Raw genomic sequence first — 10,977 nt, 5'->3', positions numbered from 1 at the left:
ATGGGTTGAGATAAGAAAAATTTACTAGAAACAGCAGTGAGATAAGAAACAAACAGCAACAGCAACAACATTTAATAGAGTGTACAGGAGAAGCGAACGATCCACACATGATTTTTTACCATGTGAAATTACCGCTCGCTTCAGGCTACCACCAAAAGGGACCTTTCTGTCCCTCCCCCCACCCCTGCACAATGTATTGAGGTGGTATAGAACCTTCGGGTCCTGGCCGTGCCCCTCCTGGCTACCGCAAAAATTAACCCTGCCCTGGCCAGAGCCAGCACCTTGATGTTCAGCACTGCCAGACTACAGCAGCCTGGTCAGTTCTTCTTGCTCTTGTTCGTAAATAGACTGACTTTGCTAGCAGATGCCACAGACAGAGAAGGAGATTCCAGCTTCACCTTGTCCAGCAAAGTTTTCTTTATGGCTGCCGGGGAGATCTTCTCTTGGTCTGCCAAATGCTGAAGCTCTCTGCAATGGGGTGGTGGGAGAAGAAGACAGTAAAAGGAACGTGGGGAGGGTGGGGGGCAAGTTTTTAAGGCTGTTTGGGACTTCCTAGGTGCCCACCTTGTCCGGATGCAGGAAGCCTCCACAGCATTGATGAGGAGTGAGCGAAAGCCACCACTCTCCAGGAAGTGCAGGGCATGGATAGTGGCTCCCCCAGGTGAGCAGACATTGTCTTTCAGCTGACCAGGATGCTGCTCAGACTCTAACAGCATTTTGGCAGCACCCTGTAGCAAGGAAAACACCTGGCAGAGCTCTGACTGAGGAAGCCACTGTCACACGCTCCTATTTTCCACTGCACAGAGCAGCACCAACATTCACATAGGCAAAATTTGGCTCCTGCAGGCTGCCAAAACACTTTTCAGAGCTGAAGAAGCCTGCAGAGGAGCTGCAGTTTCCCAGGCCCCAGCTCCCACATCACCACCAGTGCCAGCAGATTGCTGCGGACACTTCCTATGGTCCCTCACCAGGAACCTGTGTGCAGTCAAACCAAACACGTTCTTTAACGCAGATTCAGTGAGGGGACTGAGATAATTTCAAACTGTGACATGCAGAATCCTCTGCACAGAGCAAGCACAGACTCATATTTGTTCTGGAGGAAATACTGACCAGCAAAGCCTGTGCTCCGAGTCGAACAGCCAGCCTGCGGGGAAGGCCCATCTTCACTCCCCCATCTGCAAGAGCATCCAGGGCAGTGAATGCCTAAGACCAGACAGAGGAAGAAGATGACTGAAATCCTCTGCTCTGGGACTCATAGTCTCAGGCAGGAGAGAATCCAGAGCTCCAGGATCATATTATGACTCCTACCACTTACAGACCTGACAAAAGCCTCCCCCTTTACTGCATGGGTGCCATGTCAGCCTTCCCTCCCACTGGGGGGGAATGGGAGAAGTTCAGCTTCTGCATCATGCTAACTACAGGCCGATGTTTTGCAACACGGACACTGCCCAGTGGCTATGGACTTCAGACTCATCTGACTGGTAACAGACCTTTCTAGTTGACCCAAAATGGTTGTAAACTGGATACCCAGACTACATGTCCCATTGCAAATGTGAGTGATAAGAAAACCAAGAAATAAGAAGCTGAATTTTCACAGGCTTTACAGTGGGCAAAGCCAACTGCTCTGCCCGAGACTGTCACAAGTTGAGTAAACAGCACATACATACGCAGGGCCACTGCCACTGAGCCCTGTTACAGCATCGATCAGGTCCTCTTCCACCTCGGTGCAGAAACCCACACTGGCCATCAGTTGTTCCAAGAGCTTCCCATCCTCCACATCTGCATGAGTTCCAGTAGCATAGACTGTAGCACCTTCCCGGACAATCACAGGGGTGTTGGTCATGCACCTGATCACTTTTGGTGTGGGGCAGAAGGTACATAGTTTCTTAAGGCAGAAAATAATTGCATATAGAAAGTAAGAAAAAAAGAAAGAAGGGGAAAAAAATTAGCTTTAGTGCCTATTTAGCATCAACAGGTTGTCCTAGAAAGAACCCCCCACGGGCGAGAACAACACAAGCAAAGGGAAAAGAGAGACTTGGGTATCCTAAAGACCGTGCTTTGAGCCACAGCAGCCCATATGTGAACGTGAAGCCTTCGGAAGTACCAGCGAAGAGGGAGCTGGGCAGAGCCACGTTGGGAACAGTATCCCGAAGGCCTCATTCCCACATCAACCCACAGGTCTCCAAAACAGCTCCTCCAGACACTTAGCATAAAGTCGGCAGAAATTCAGGGGTAATGACCACTGCTGTTGAGAGAAACATGACCAGACAGCACCTCACGTGCAGGAAGAGTTGGACAAAACCTCTAATAGCGTTTTCTAATGAGGACAGGCAAAGGTGACCAAAAGCAACCAGTTGGCTCCTGCTGCGTGACTTTAGTCCTGAGCACAGGTAATGCCTGTCCCTTGCATCGGTTCCTGGAGGCTAGAGAAGTGGGGCCAGCTCAAGGACGGCCTCGCACGGCCCGGCCCCCCCTCACCTTCTCGATGGAGCTGATGGTGACGCCGGCTGCGCAGGAGACCACGATATGCCGGGCCTCGATGTCGGGGCCCACCTCCTCCAGGATGAAGGGGATAATGGGCGGCTTCACGGCCAGGAAGAGGACATCGCTGCTCTTCACCGTGTCCTTGTTGCTCACCGTGAAGTTCACGCCCATTTTCTGCACCGGTTGGAGAGAAACGGGACCGCTGAGGTCCGGGGCGGCCCGCGGGGCGGCCCCGCAACCGGGACTTCGTCACCCGTCCGCACTCACCCGCAGCCCGCTCACAGTGGGCAGGTCGGTGTCCGGGGAGCTCGCTGTGATCTTGTGCGCAGCCAGAACTCCTGCGAACGGCACCGATCATCAGCGCGGAGGATCGGCGCCACCCGCTCCGCGCCCACCTGCCGCCCCGAAGCCCCCGGCCATGGCAAAGGCGAGTTGCCCCGCGCCCACCTGCCGCCCCGAAGCCCCCGGCCGTGGCAAAGGCGAGCTGCCCCGCGCCCACCTGCCGCCGTGAAGCCCCGGGCCAGGGCGAAGGCGAGCTGCCCCGCGCCGATGAAGCCCACGCTCATGATCGGTGCGATGCGGACACGGCCCCGCCGCCGTCCACGTGGCCGCGCGCGCAGGGAGGCGGGATCGCCAGGCTCGGTGGCGGGGCGTAGCCAATCGGCGGGGGGCGGGGCGGGGCCACGCCGGCCCTGCGGCCACTCAGCGGTAAGGGGCGGGGCCAAAGGCGCAGCCCTCGCCCGCTATTGGGGCAACCGGACCCGGGTGTTGCATCATTCGCCGCCCGCGGGCACGCGCCCTACCGCCAGGTGGCGCTGTGCGCCCGCCGTAGCCTCGCGGGAGCGTCCGGCGGGGCCGGCCCGACCCCCCCGCTCTGTCCCGCCAGCCCCGCCCTCCGGCCCGACCCTCCCGCTCTGTCCCGCCGGCACCGCCCTCCGGCCCGACCCCCCCGCTCTGTCCCGCCGGCACCGCCCTCCGGCCCGACCCCCCCGCTCTGTCCCGCCAGCCCCGCCCTCCGGCCCGACCCCCGCTCTGTCCCGCCAGCCCCGCCCTCCGGCCCGACCCCCCCGCTCCCGGGGCTGCCGCGCCAGCACCGCCCCCCGGCCTGGCCCGCCCTCCCCGCGGGGCCGGGGCGCAGCTGGCACGAGAAGCGGCTCTGGGCTTCCCGTGCACTCCCTCCGCTCCGTACCCCAAAGGTTCCCCCCTCCCCGCCACCCGCCTCGGCCGGGACGCGGCCCTGCGGGAGCGGCCCGGCGGCCGCTGGTCCCGGAGCGGCGGCACCTCGTGCTCTGGGAGTTGCCTGCAGGTTTCCCGAGGGATTTCCCTCCACGTGAGGTGCGGGGCAGTTTCCGTCGCCCGATTCCCAGCCGGACCCGGGGCAGTGTGACCTCGGGGTCTGCCCCGAGCACCGGGGGTGGCCGCGCCCAGAGCCCCGCGGCCCTGGGCTGTGGAGAAACCGGAACGGTGTGAAGTGTCTCTGTAAATCCCAGGCAACGGGCAGTGGTTTTTTTCCTGAATGTCATCTTACCACATTGGTTTCTTTTTTTATGGCTTTTTTCTTGCTCCTTGATTGACAGAAATAAATCTCAGTGTTTTTCCTGCAAGTGAATGTTCCTAAACACTGTCTTTTGGCCATACGGAACCAAAAGGCTTCAGAAGGAGAAGGGAAAAACCAAACCAAACCCAACGTGTTAGCGATTCAGATTTTTATATCAATCTGTCCAGGCTGGAATCCTCTGGGCGCTGTAGAGATTGGCTGCAAACACAAGTCTGTAATGCTCAATGAACGCGCATACATCCTGGCATCAGCTTACCAAAAAACCTTGGGGATGGTTGATGTATCCTGAAGCCCCGTTCACGGTGACCTACTTGATCCTTATCTATTAATTAAGGGGGTAGATACACTCTGGAAATGAAGGGGGTTTGATGAACTGAATCATGACACAGCTGATTGGTAAATCCTGCTGAGCAAATACTGGATGTCCTCTGCCCTGGATTGGGCAATCTCATAGTTTCCAGTGGTTGGGGAGTGTTTTAACCACTAAAGCATGAGGTTTTGATTTTTTTTTATTATTTTTTTTTCTCCTAAAATAAAGGATTGTTGTCCACACAATCTTTTTTTGCCATTTTGACCATGCTCACATTTTTTGCTCGGTCTTTGGCTGGCAGATGAGAAAGCTAAATCTGAACACGCTGTTCTTGGCAATGACTTGTCTTTCACTCTTCCAGTCAGTGGGATCGTGATTTCCATGTTAAATTCTATTTTCTCCTCATTGTGAAGGCATTCAATTTTATCCCCGTTGTTTCCTACTTACCTGTTTCTCTCTGGCCTTTCTTTGTCCCTGGCTCAGTGTAAGTTACATCAACTCCATGTCATTGTCAGATTTTATCATGTTGCTGCTCCTGCTCCTACTTGGTGTAAAGTCTTCCCAGCAAGAAGCCAGCAGTGCCTGGCTGAACCACAGCTACCAGCCAAGGGGCTTTCCAACAGTTGCCATTGCCTTAGCGACTGGCAATGTCACATCTGGGGCCAAGCACCCCCAGCCTGCAGGCACTGACTGCTGGGGACCCTCTCCCTGGCCCTCCCAGCCTCCTGAGCCACACCAGAGCCTGTAGGACAGGGCTTTCCTTAAGCAACCTGCCTGGGCTTGCAGGGTTGAATTTTATAACAGAAGCCATGGTGCTTCACAGGCATCTGTTTGGCTTTTAGTGCTCTGTAATAACAAAAAACAAGTAATTTTAAAGAGCGACACAGCTTAATTTGTTCACATTGGTGGGTTTAACAGGAATACATTGTAAAGGCTTGAGGTCCCTTCGTGTGCAGTGGTTCTTTGTAAACTGCCTCCTCCAACACGAGTGAATTTCCTCTCCCAAATCAGCATTTTGTACTTGTACCACCTGTAAGTCTTTTGGGTGGCAAGAAATAAAGCTCCTGATTTATATCTATAGCAGATAGTCTTGGGTCTTGCCTTAGCAGCCTCCTGTTGGACCACATCTTCCAGACTGCCTGCCCTTCATGGGGACTTGCAGAAGGGAAAACCCCCTTGGAAGGCTCTTCCATGCATTCCCTTTTTACTGGATCCCAATTCTTGCCCTGTTTCCTGACTAATGCTTCCCACTGCTAAGCTTGGTCCTTGCTCACTACAGAATTATCTAACATAATCTGTCCCAACAAGTTTTCCCTTTTTGCTTTTCAAACCCCACACAAAGCACTGATAAAAAGTAAGTTTCCTTCCTTTTTCCTGAGTGACTCTGCTGCAAAGAATCCACTCAGAGGTCTCAGCTGTCCCATGTCTGTACTTTCTTGGTCTGTGTTCAGGCTTCATACACCAAAATAAATCGAGCGCTGCTTTTGGGCAGAAAGCAGAGGGGCTCTGCTGCAATGGGAGTGTGGAGAGCAGGGTGACAGCATACAGATCTCAGGAGATGTGTACATCTGCCATTCAGCTTTATTTTAATTTGGTTAAAAAATAAATCTTGCTTCTCACAGGCAGCTACTGGAGATTTTAATCAAAGCACTGAGTCTGCATGTGCTGCACAAGCACTCGGACATTCTGGCTTCTCCCTGGAACAAATGAAGATTCCTATTGAGCCTGAAATCCGAGCTGAACAGTGTTAGACTTCAAAGTGAGTGTTTTGTCAGGAATGGGTCCAAGACATGTGGCTCCTCAGTGATGCAGAGGGCTTGGGAATCCTGCACCTGAGCTGCTCTGGGGCAGTGGTCCCAATCTGTTACCACTGTGTGCAAGTTCTGTCACGTCCTGTCCTGTCCATGCCCCCTCCCTGCCCAATTTGGTCTCTTGTGCAGCACTATGAGATCAATAAATCTCTGCCTTCCTTTTCCTATCTCCCCAGAATTTATCTTTAAGCTTCCAGAAAAAAAGAATCTTGACATCAGTATAAAGAAACAGCAGCCCATGAACCAACACAGAGCATGTGCTAAGGTACCTTCTGTGCTGCTGGAGCAAGGACAGCAGGTCACACGCAGTCACTTTGCAGATTGGCTCTGCTCTGCACCTTGATTCTCAGCAGCAGAGCCCCAGCTTTGCAAATTTTAATTTCTGTAGTGACTTAGTGTTTGCTAAATAATACCCAGGCCTCCTCCAAGGTACATGCTTGAGTTTACTCCTTTTCTGTGCTAGACAGTGAAGGAGAGGAAGGGTAAGGACTGGTAACGTTCAAAATACTATTACAGCTATGATGTTCTTCTCATAAACGGCCCGACTGGGACTGCTCACACTTGCAGGCATTCCATGTCTCACCACACTGCCCAAACTAACCCAAACTCCAAGGGATTGGTTTTCATCTCCAGGACTGGTGTTCCTTGATGCAGCTTTTAACTTTCCCAGTTCCCGGGTAGTCAGTTGGTTCCTGTTAAGTGCTGGTAGCAGTTTCAAAATCCTTGGTGTCTTTCCTAATATTTGGATCAGTAATCTGGTAGCCTGTAGCCCTGGCTGCAAGCATTCCTGCTGTCGGCAGATGCACGTGGAGCTGCGTCATTCCTTCGTGCTGGCACCAGGCAGGTGGGGCAGAACCCTGGGGGAGGTGGACTGTGCCTAGTGTCAGCTGCAGCCCACCCACTCCAGGTCATTGACTCGTTAATGCAGTCAGTCTTAACCTTGAAGTTTGGCTGATGGTTTTGCCCAGTGCCTCCCTGCTTCACGGCCCATCCCTCTGCAACCGCAGCGGCTCCACAGCGCTGGGACAGCTCTGACCCGTTTCAGAGGTGTGAGACAAAGCGGATGCGCTGGGAGTACGCCAGGTCTAGGACGTAGAGCAGCAGGTTAACATAGGTGAAGATGGCGATCACCAGCTGGCTGTCCCAGGGGCACTTGCCCTTGGCACAGAGGCTGGGGCGTTGCGGGGAGCCGTACTTGCTGTCAAAGCAAAACACTGGCCAGATGACCGCAGCGCTCACGTAAAGCAGCACGGCCCCAAAGGTGTAGATGACCACAGAGCGCTCAAAGGGGAACCACAGCAAGGCAGTCTTACCTGTGACACTGAAGGCCACTACCACCACCGTCACCACAAAGCAAAAGCTGTAGACAGCTACACACCATTGCGTCGCCACATATTTGCCATATTGGCTATCGTTCACCAGCGCCCCAAAGATGATGCAGGCCACAAAGGCCTGAACGATTTTCAGGAGCCCGGAGACGGTGGCCATGTAGCTGGTGACTTGTCCCGGTTTGGCCCTGGTCAAGAACACCTCGGCAGCGTACGTGACAAACAGGAGGCCTGCAAAGACACTGGCTGCGATGCGGAAGTCTCTCACCTCGCAGCCGATGGGGTAACAGCCCACCTGGACGAAGTAGAGTGGGTAGATCACTGCGGCCGTGACGGACATGAGCGTGGCGAGCATAGCAAAAGCAGCAGTGAAGTTTCCCCAGGAAAGACTCAGGCAGCTGTGCAGGTGTGTGAACTCACAGGTGATGATGAACACGGTGATTGCAAAGCAGAAGGTCCAGACAAACATGCAGAAGGTGCCGTATGCAGCGCTGAACCCACCTTGGTGGGCGACCAGGCTGAACGTGGTGCATCCAAAGGTCATCTGCAGCAATCGAGCTATTCCAACGGGAGAGGTCACTGCAGCTGTGTTTAGATATGGCCCTCCTGTGCTCTCCATCATCTTTCCAGTCCAGCAGACAATGCAGGCAAAAGCCCCCTCAAATGTCTTTTCAGGTTTTTGCTCCTTTGCCCCGAGTCACACCTGGTCCCAACTCAGTGGAGTGGCAGCTCAAATCTTGCTGGTCTCTGCCGGCATCAGTGGGAGCTGCCTCTGACGCCACGTCTCTGTCAGCTTTCTGCACGGACCTGCAGCTGCAGGGAGGTGACTGGCTGGCTCTGCCCACTGGTTGTGAGCTCAGGGTGCTGCCGTCTGCTCAGTCTGCTTCCTCAGGTCTGAAACCTGCCCCTGTCCTGTCCTTTTGTGGTCTCCTCTCCCTCAGTCAGGATGGTGCTTTCCCTGGAGGCTGACATTTATTCCATTTTAGCTCCGCAGCTGTAGTTTTCTGCTGCATCGTTTGCAGGAACCTGGAGTATAAATAGGGGCTTTATTAATAGTTCTGGAATGAGTCCTGCCCCCCCTCAGCTGTTGGGAGCCGGTGTTATTTAACACTGAAGCTGCGAGCTCCATCAGAGGCTCTTGATTATCCTTCTGCTGTTCTAGAAACTCTGGGGTCACTGGAACGCTGCCGTTCCACCCCCCCCGCAACCCCCGCACTGAAGGGAGGGGGCTGACTGGCAGTAGGCTGTGATCCAGCCACACTGCAGGAACAGGAGCTCAGTCCTGCAGACCCAAGAGTCGGGGCACAAGCCCAAAGGCAGCACAAACCCTACAAAAGAAAGGATTTAGGCCAGAGGCTGGATAAAAGCTGACTCACTTTGCTGCAGTAGATCTGGAGCAGTGATACATTTACCTGCTGTGCTTTGAGCCTTAGTGAGAGCTTGTGGCTGTGAAGGTTTACCGCGCCAGTCCTTGCTGTTTCCTTAAACTCATCCCTGTCTCTGTTTTACTTCTGTGGAGACCAGTTATTCTTGTATCTCTGAATGCCACAACAAATACAGTTGTTAAAAAAAAAAAAAAAAAAAAAAAAAAAAAAGTTGCTTTGATATTCTTAGCTCTGTTTTGGAATACAGATTTCAATATATAGAGTCAAACCCTCCCTCCTGTGGGATCAAAGCTTCCACAGGGAGCCGTGCCTGGTATACAATGCCCAAAACTTTGACTCTACCTAGAAGTCTCTTAATTCTAACTCTAAAAGGCCAGAAGAAGATTTCTGATGTAGTTTCAGAATGGGAAAAACGAAAACTACAACAGAGTAGAAAAATTCCTCCCTTACCCCACAGCAGCATTGCTGACTCCTCACCTTCAGTGCCTATCCCAGTGTGGAAGCAGGGTAACTTTATGGAATAGTTCACCTAAGAACAGTACAGTTTTTGTGGCTCTTAGGATAAAATGTGCCTACCTTCAGTTTTGACACTGTCTTGTAACCTCAGCGTCTCTTTCATTCAAGTCCCTCCAATTTTCCTTAAGACCTCTGGTGCTAAAAGTACAAAACCTGTATTCATTTGGGATGGAAGTTGCACAATTAACATCACAACAACCAGGAAATGCAGCAGGACAGCAGAGGAGCTCCAGGTGATGAGGTTCTCCCCTGAAAAGTCTTGCCCTTCCTGACTCTCTCTTCACCTCTAGAAGTTTTCCAGGCCTCATTGCCAGTGTGCTACTGACTGTACTGTGGCATATCCTGGTCATCACTTACTACCTGCCCAGGGACCAGCAGAGAGCACAGGATCACTCCATGTCACAGCCCACCTGAGGACACATCCCCCCTTGCCCTGCACTCCGTGACCAATCGGTGACACTGGGCTCAGGGGGCAGAGCTGGTCCTGCTGCTCAGGTTCTGCTATGCCATGGGAAGTGGTGCCCTCTGGAGAGCCCTCAGTGCTGAAGGCAGTGCTGGCAGAAGGCAAAGGTCCCCAAAATCACACCAGCAGAGCAGTGCACCAAATGGACCACAGGCACTTTCCCTCTGAGACAAAAAAATCTCATCTAGTTGCAAGATCTTAGAGCACTAACACATGGTACCAAATTCTTCCAGCCTTGCCCTTTTGTCAGTGGCTTCTGCACAGCAGAAAACAGATGAAAAACATAATCAGGATAATTTTACTTTTATACCCAAGTCATTAAAACATAAAGGATATCAGTAATCACCCAACTGATCATAGGGAAACTCCAATGATGTTTTCCTGTTTTTCAGTTCTGCTGGCAGTACCAGTCATTTTCTCTTTAGCTACTTTTTTATCTTCAATATGTGCTAATCCCATCACGCATAGCAGGACAGCTGATTCCCTCTGTGTTCCTGACCGACTTTTCCTGAAGTCCATGAAAAGGAACCAAAGGCCTACAGTTTGGTTCATTCTTGGGGTTTACTCACCCAAGACAAGGGATCTCACGAACAACACCACCGTTCTAACCTTGTAAGGTCCATCTTGAAAGCGCAGGGAATTTTTCTAAAAAAAGGCCCAAATTCTTTGTAGCCTACACACTGTGTAACCACACACAGTTGGTCCCAGAACCTCCTGCAGCAGGGAGTAAGGCATACTCCTCATGCAAGTCTCCCCACACCCTGTGCTGCAGGGGGAAACTCCCACCCCAGGAATGGTCTCCTCTACAAATTCCCAATCCCTCTCTTGCTCTCCTCCCCCTGTCATCAAAGGGGATTCTCTGTGCTGAAGTGGGTGTGTTCCCAAATGACTACAAGAAGAGAAATATGTTGATGCTTGTCTTGTGCTGTCTTTGCTGTTCCAAATGCTTTTGACAGTCTGATCAAATATTTCCCTCACTGGAAGACAGGTCTTTACTGCAAAGCCAGATCTCCCTGCACCATCCAGTGGAGTGCCCTGGAGTACCTGGGAAATCACAGCCAAGCCAAAAACGCTGTGGAAGTCTGCTGGGTGAAAGTCTCTGTATTTAAACCTCATGTTACA

At 52.6% G+C, this 10,977-nt stretch overlaps 2 protein-coding genes across 2 annotated transcripts; both read right to left on the bottom strand.

Moving 5' to 3' along the window:
* Nucleotides 1-5: 5 nt before the first annotated feature.
* On the bottom strand, nt 6-3,105 carry PYCR1 (pyrroline-5-carboxylate reductase 1). The gene is made up of 7 exons (XM_050319392.1): nt 2,984-3,105; nt 2,752-2,822; nt 2,479-2,658; nt 1,664-1,885; nt 1,111-1,203; nt 565-728; nt 6-468 (listed from the first exon to the last, which is right to left on the bottom strand). The coding sequence occupies exons 1-7, from the start codon at nt 3,048-3,050 to the stop codon at nt 318-320; spliced, it is 948 nt and encodes a 315-aa protein (XP_050175349.1). The 5' UTR covers nt 3,051-3,105; the 3' UTR covers nt 6-317.
* A 1,070-nt stretch (nt 3,106-4,175) lies between these two features.
* MYADML2 (myeloid associated differentiation marker like 2) lies at nt 4,176-10,795 on the bottom strand. The gene is made up of 3 exons (XM_050319393.1): nt 9,453-10,795; nt 8,904-9,029; nt 4,176-8,517 (listed from the first exon to the last, which is right to left on the bottom strand). Exon 3 carries the CDS (start codon nt 8,111-8,113, stop codon nt 7,205-7,207), a length of 909 nt encoding a protein of 302 aa, XP_050175350.1. The 5' UTR covers nt 8,114-8,517; nt 8,904-9,029; nt 9,453-10,795; the 3' UTR covers nt 4,176-7,204.
* Nucleotides 10,796-10,977: the final 182 nt, after the last annotated feature.

This window comes from Myiozetetes cayanensis, unplaced genomic scaffold (assembly GCF_022539395.1).
Source record: "Myiozetetes cayanensis isolate MyiCay16 unplaced genomic scaffold, myiCay2020 scf22, whole genome shotgun sequence".
NCBI lineage: Eukaryota > Metazoa > Chordata > Aves > Passeriformes > Tyrannidae > Myiozetetes > Myiozetetes cayanensis.
The sequence above is the reverse complement of the archived record's forward strand: the minus strand, read 5'-3'. Positions and strand labels throughout refer to the sequence as shown.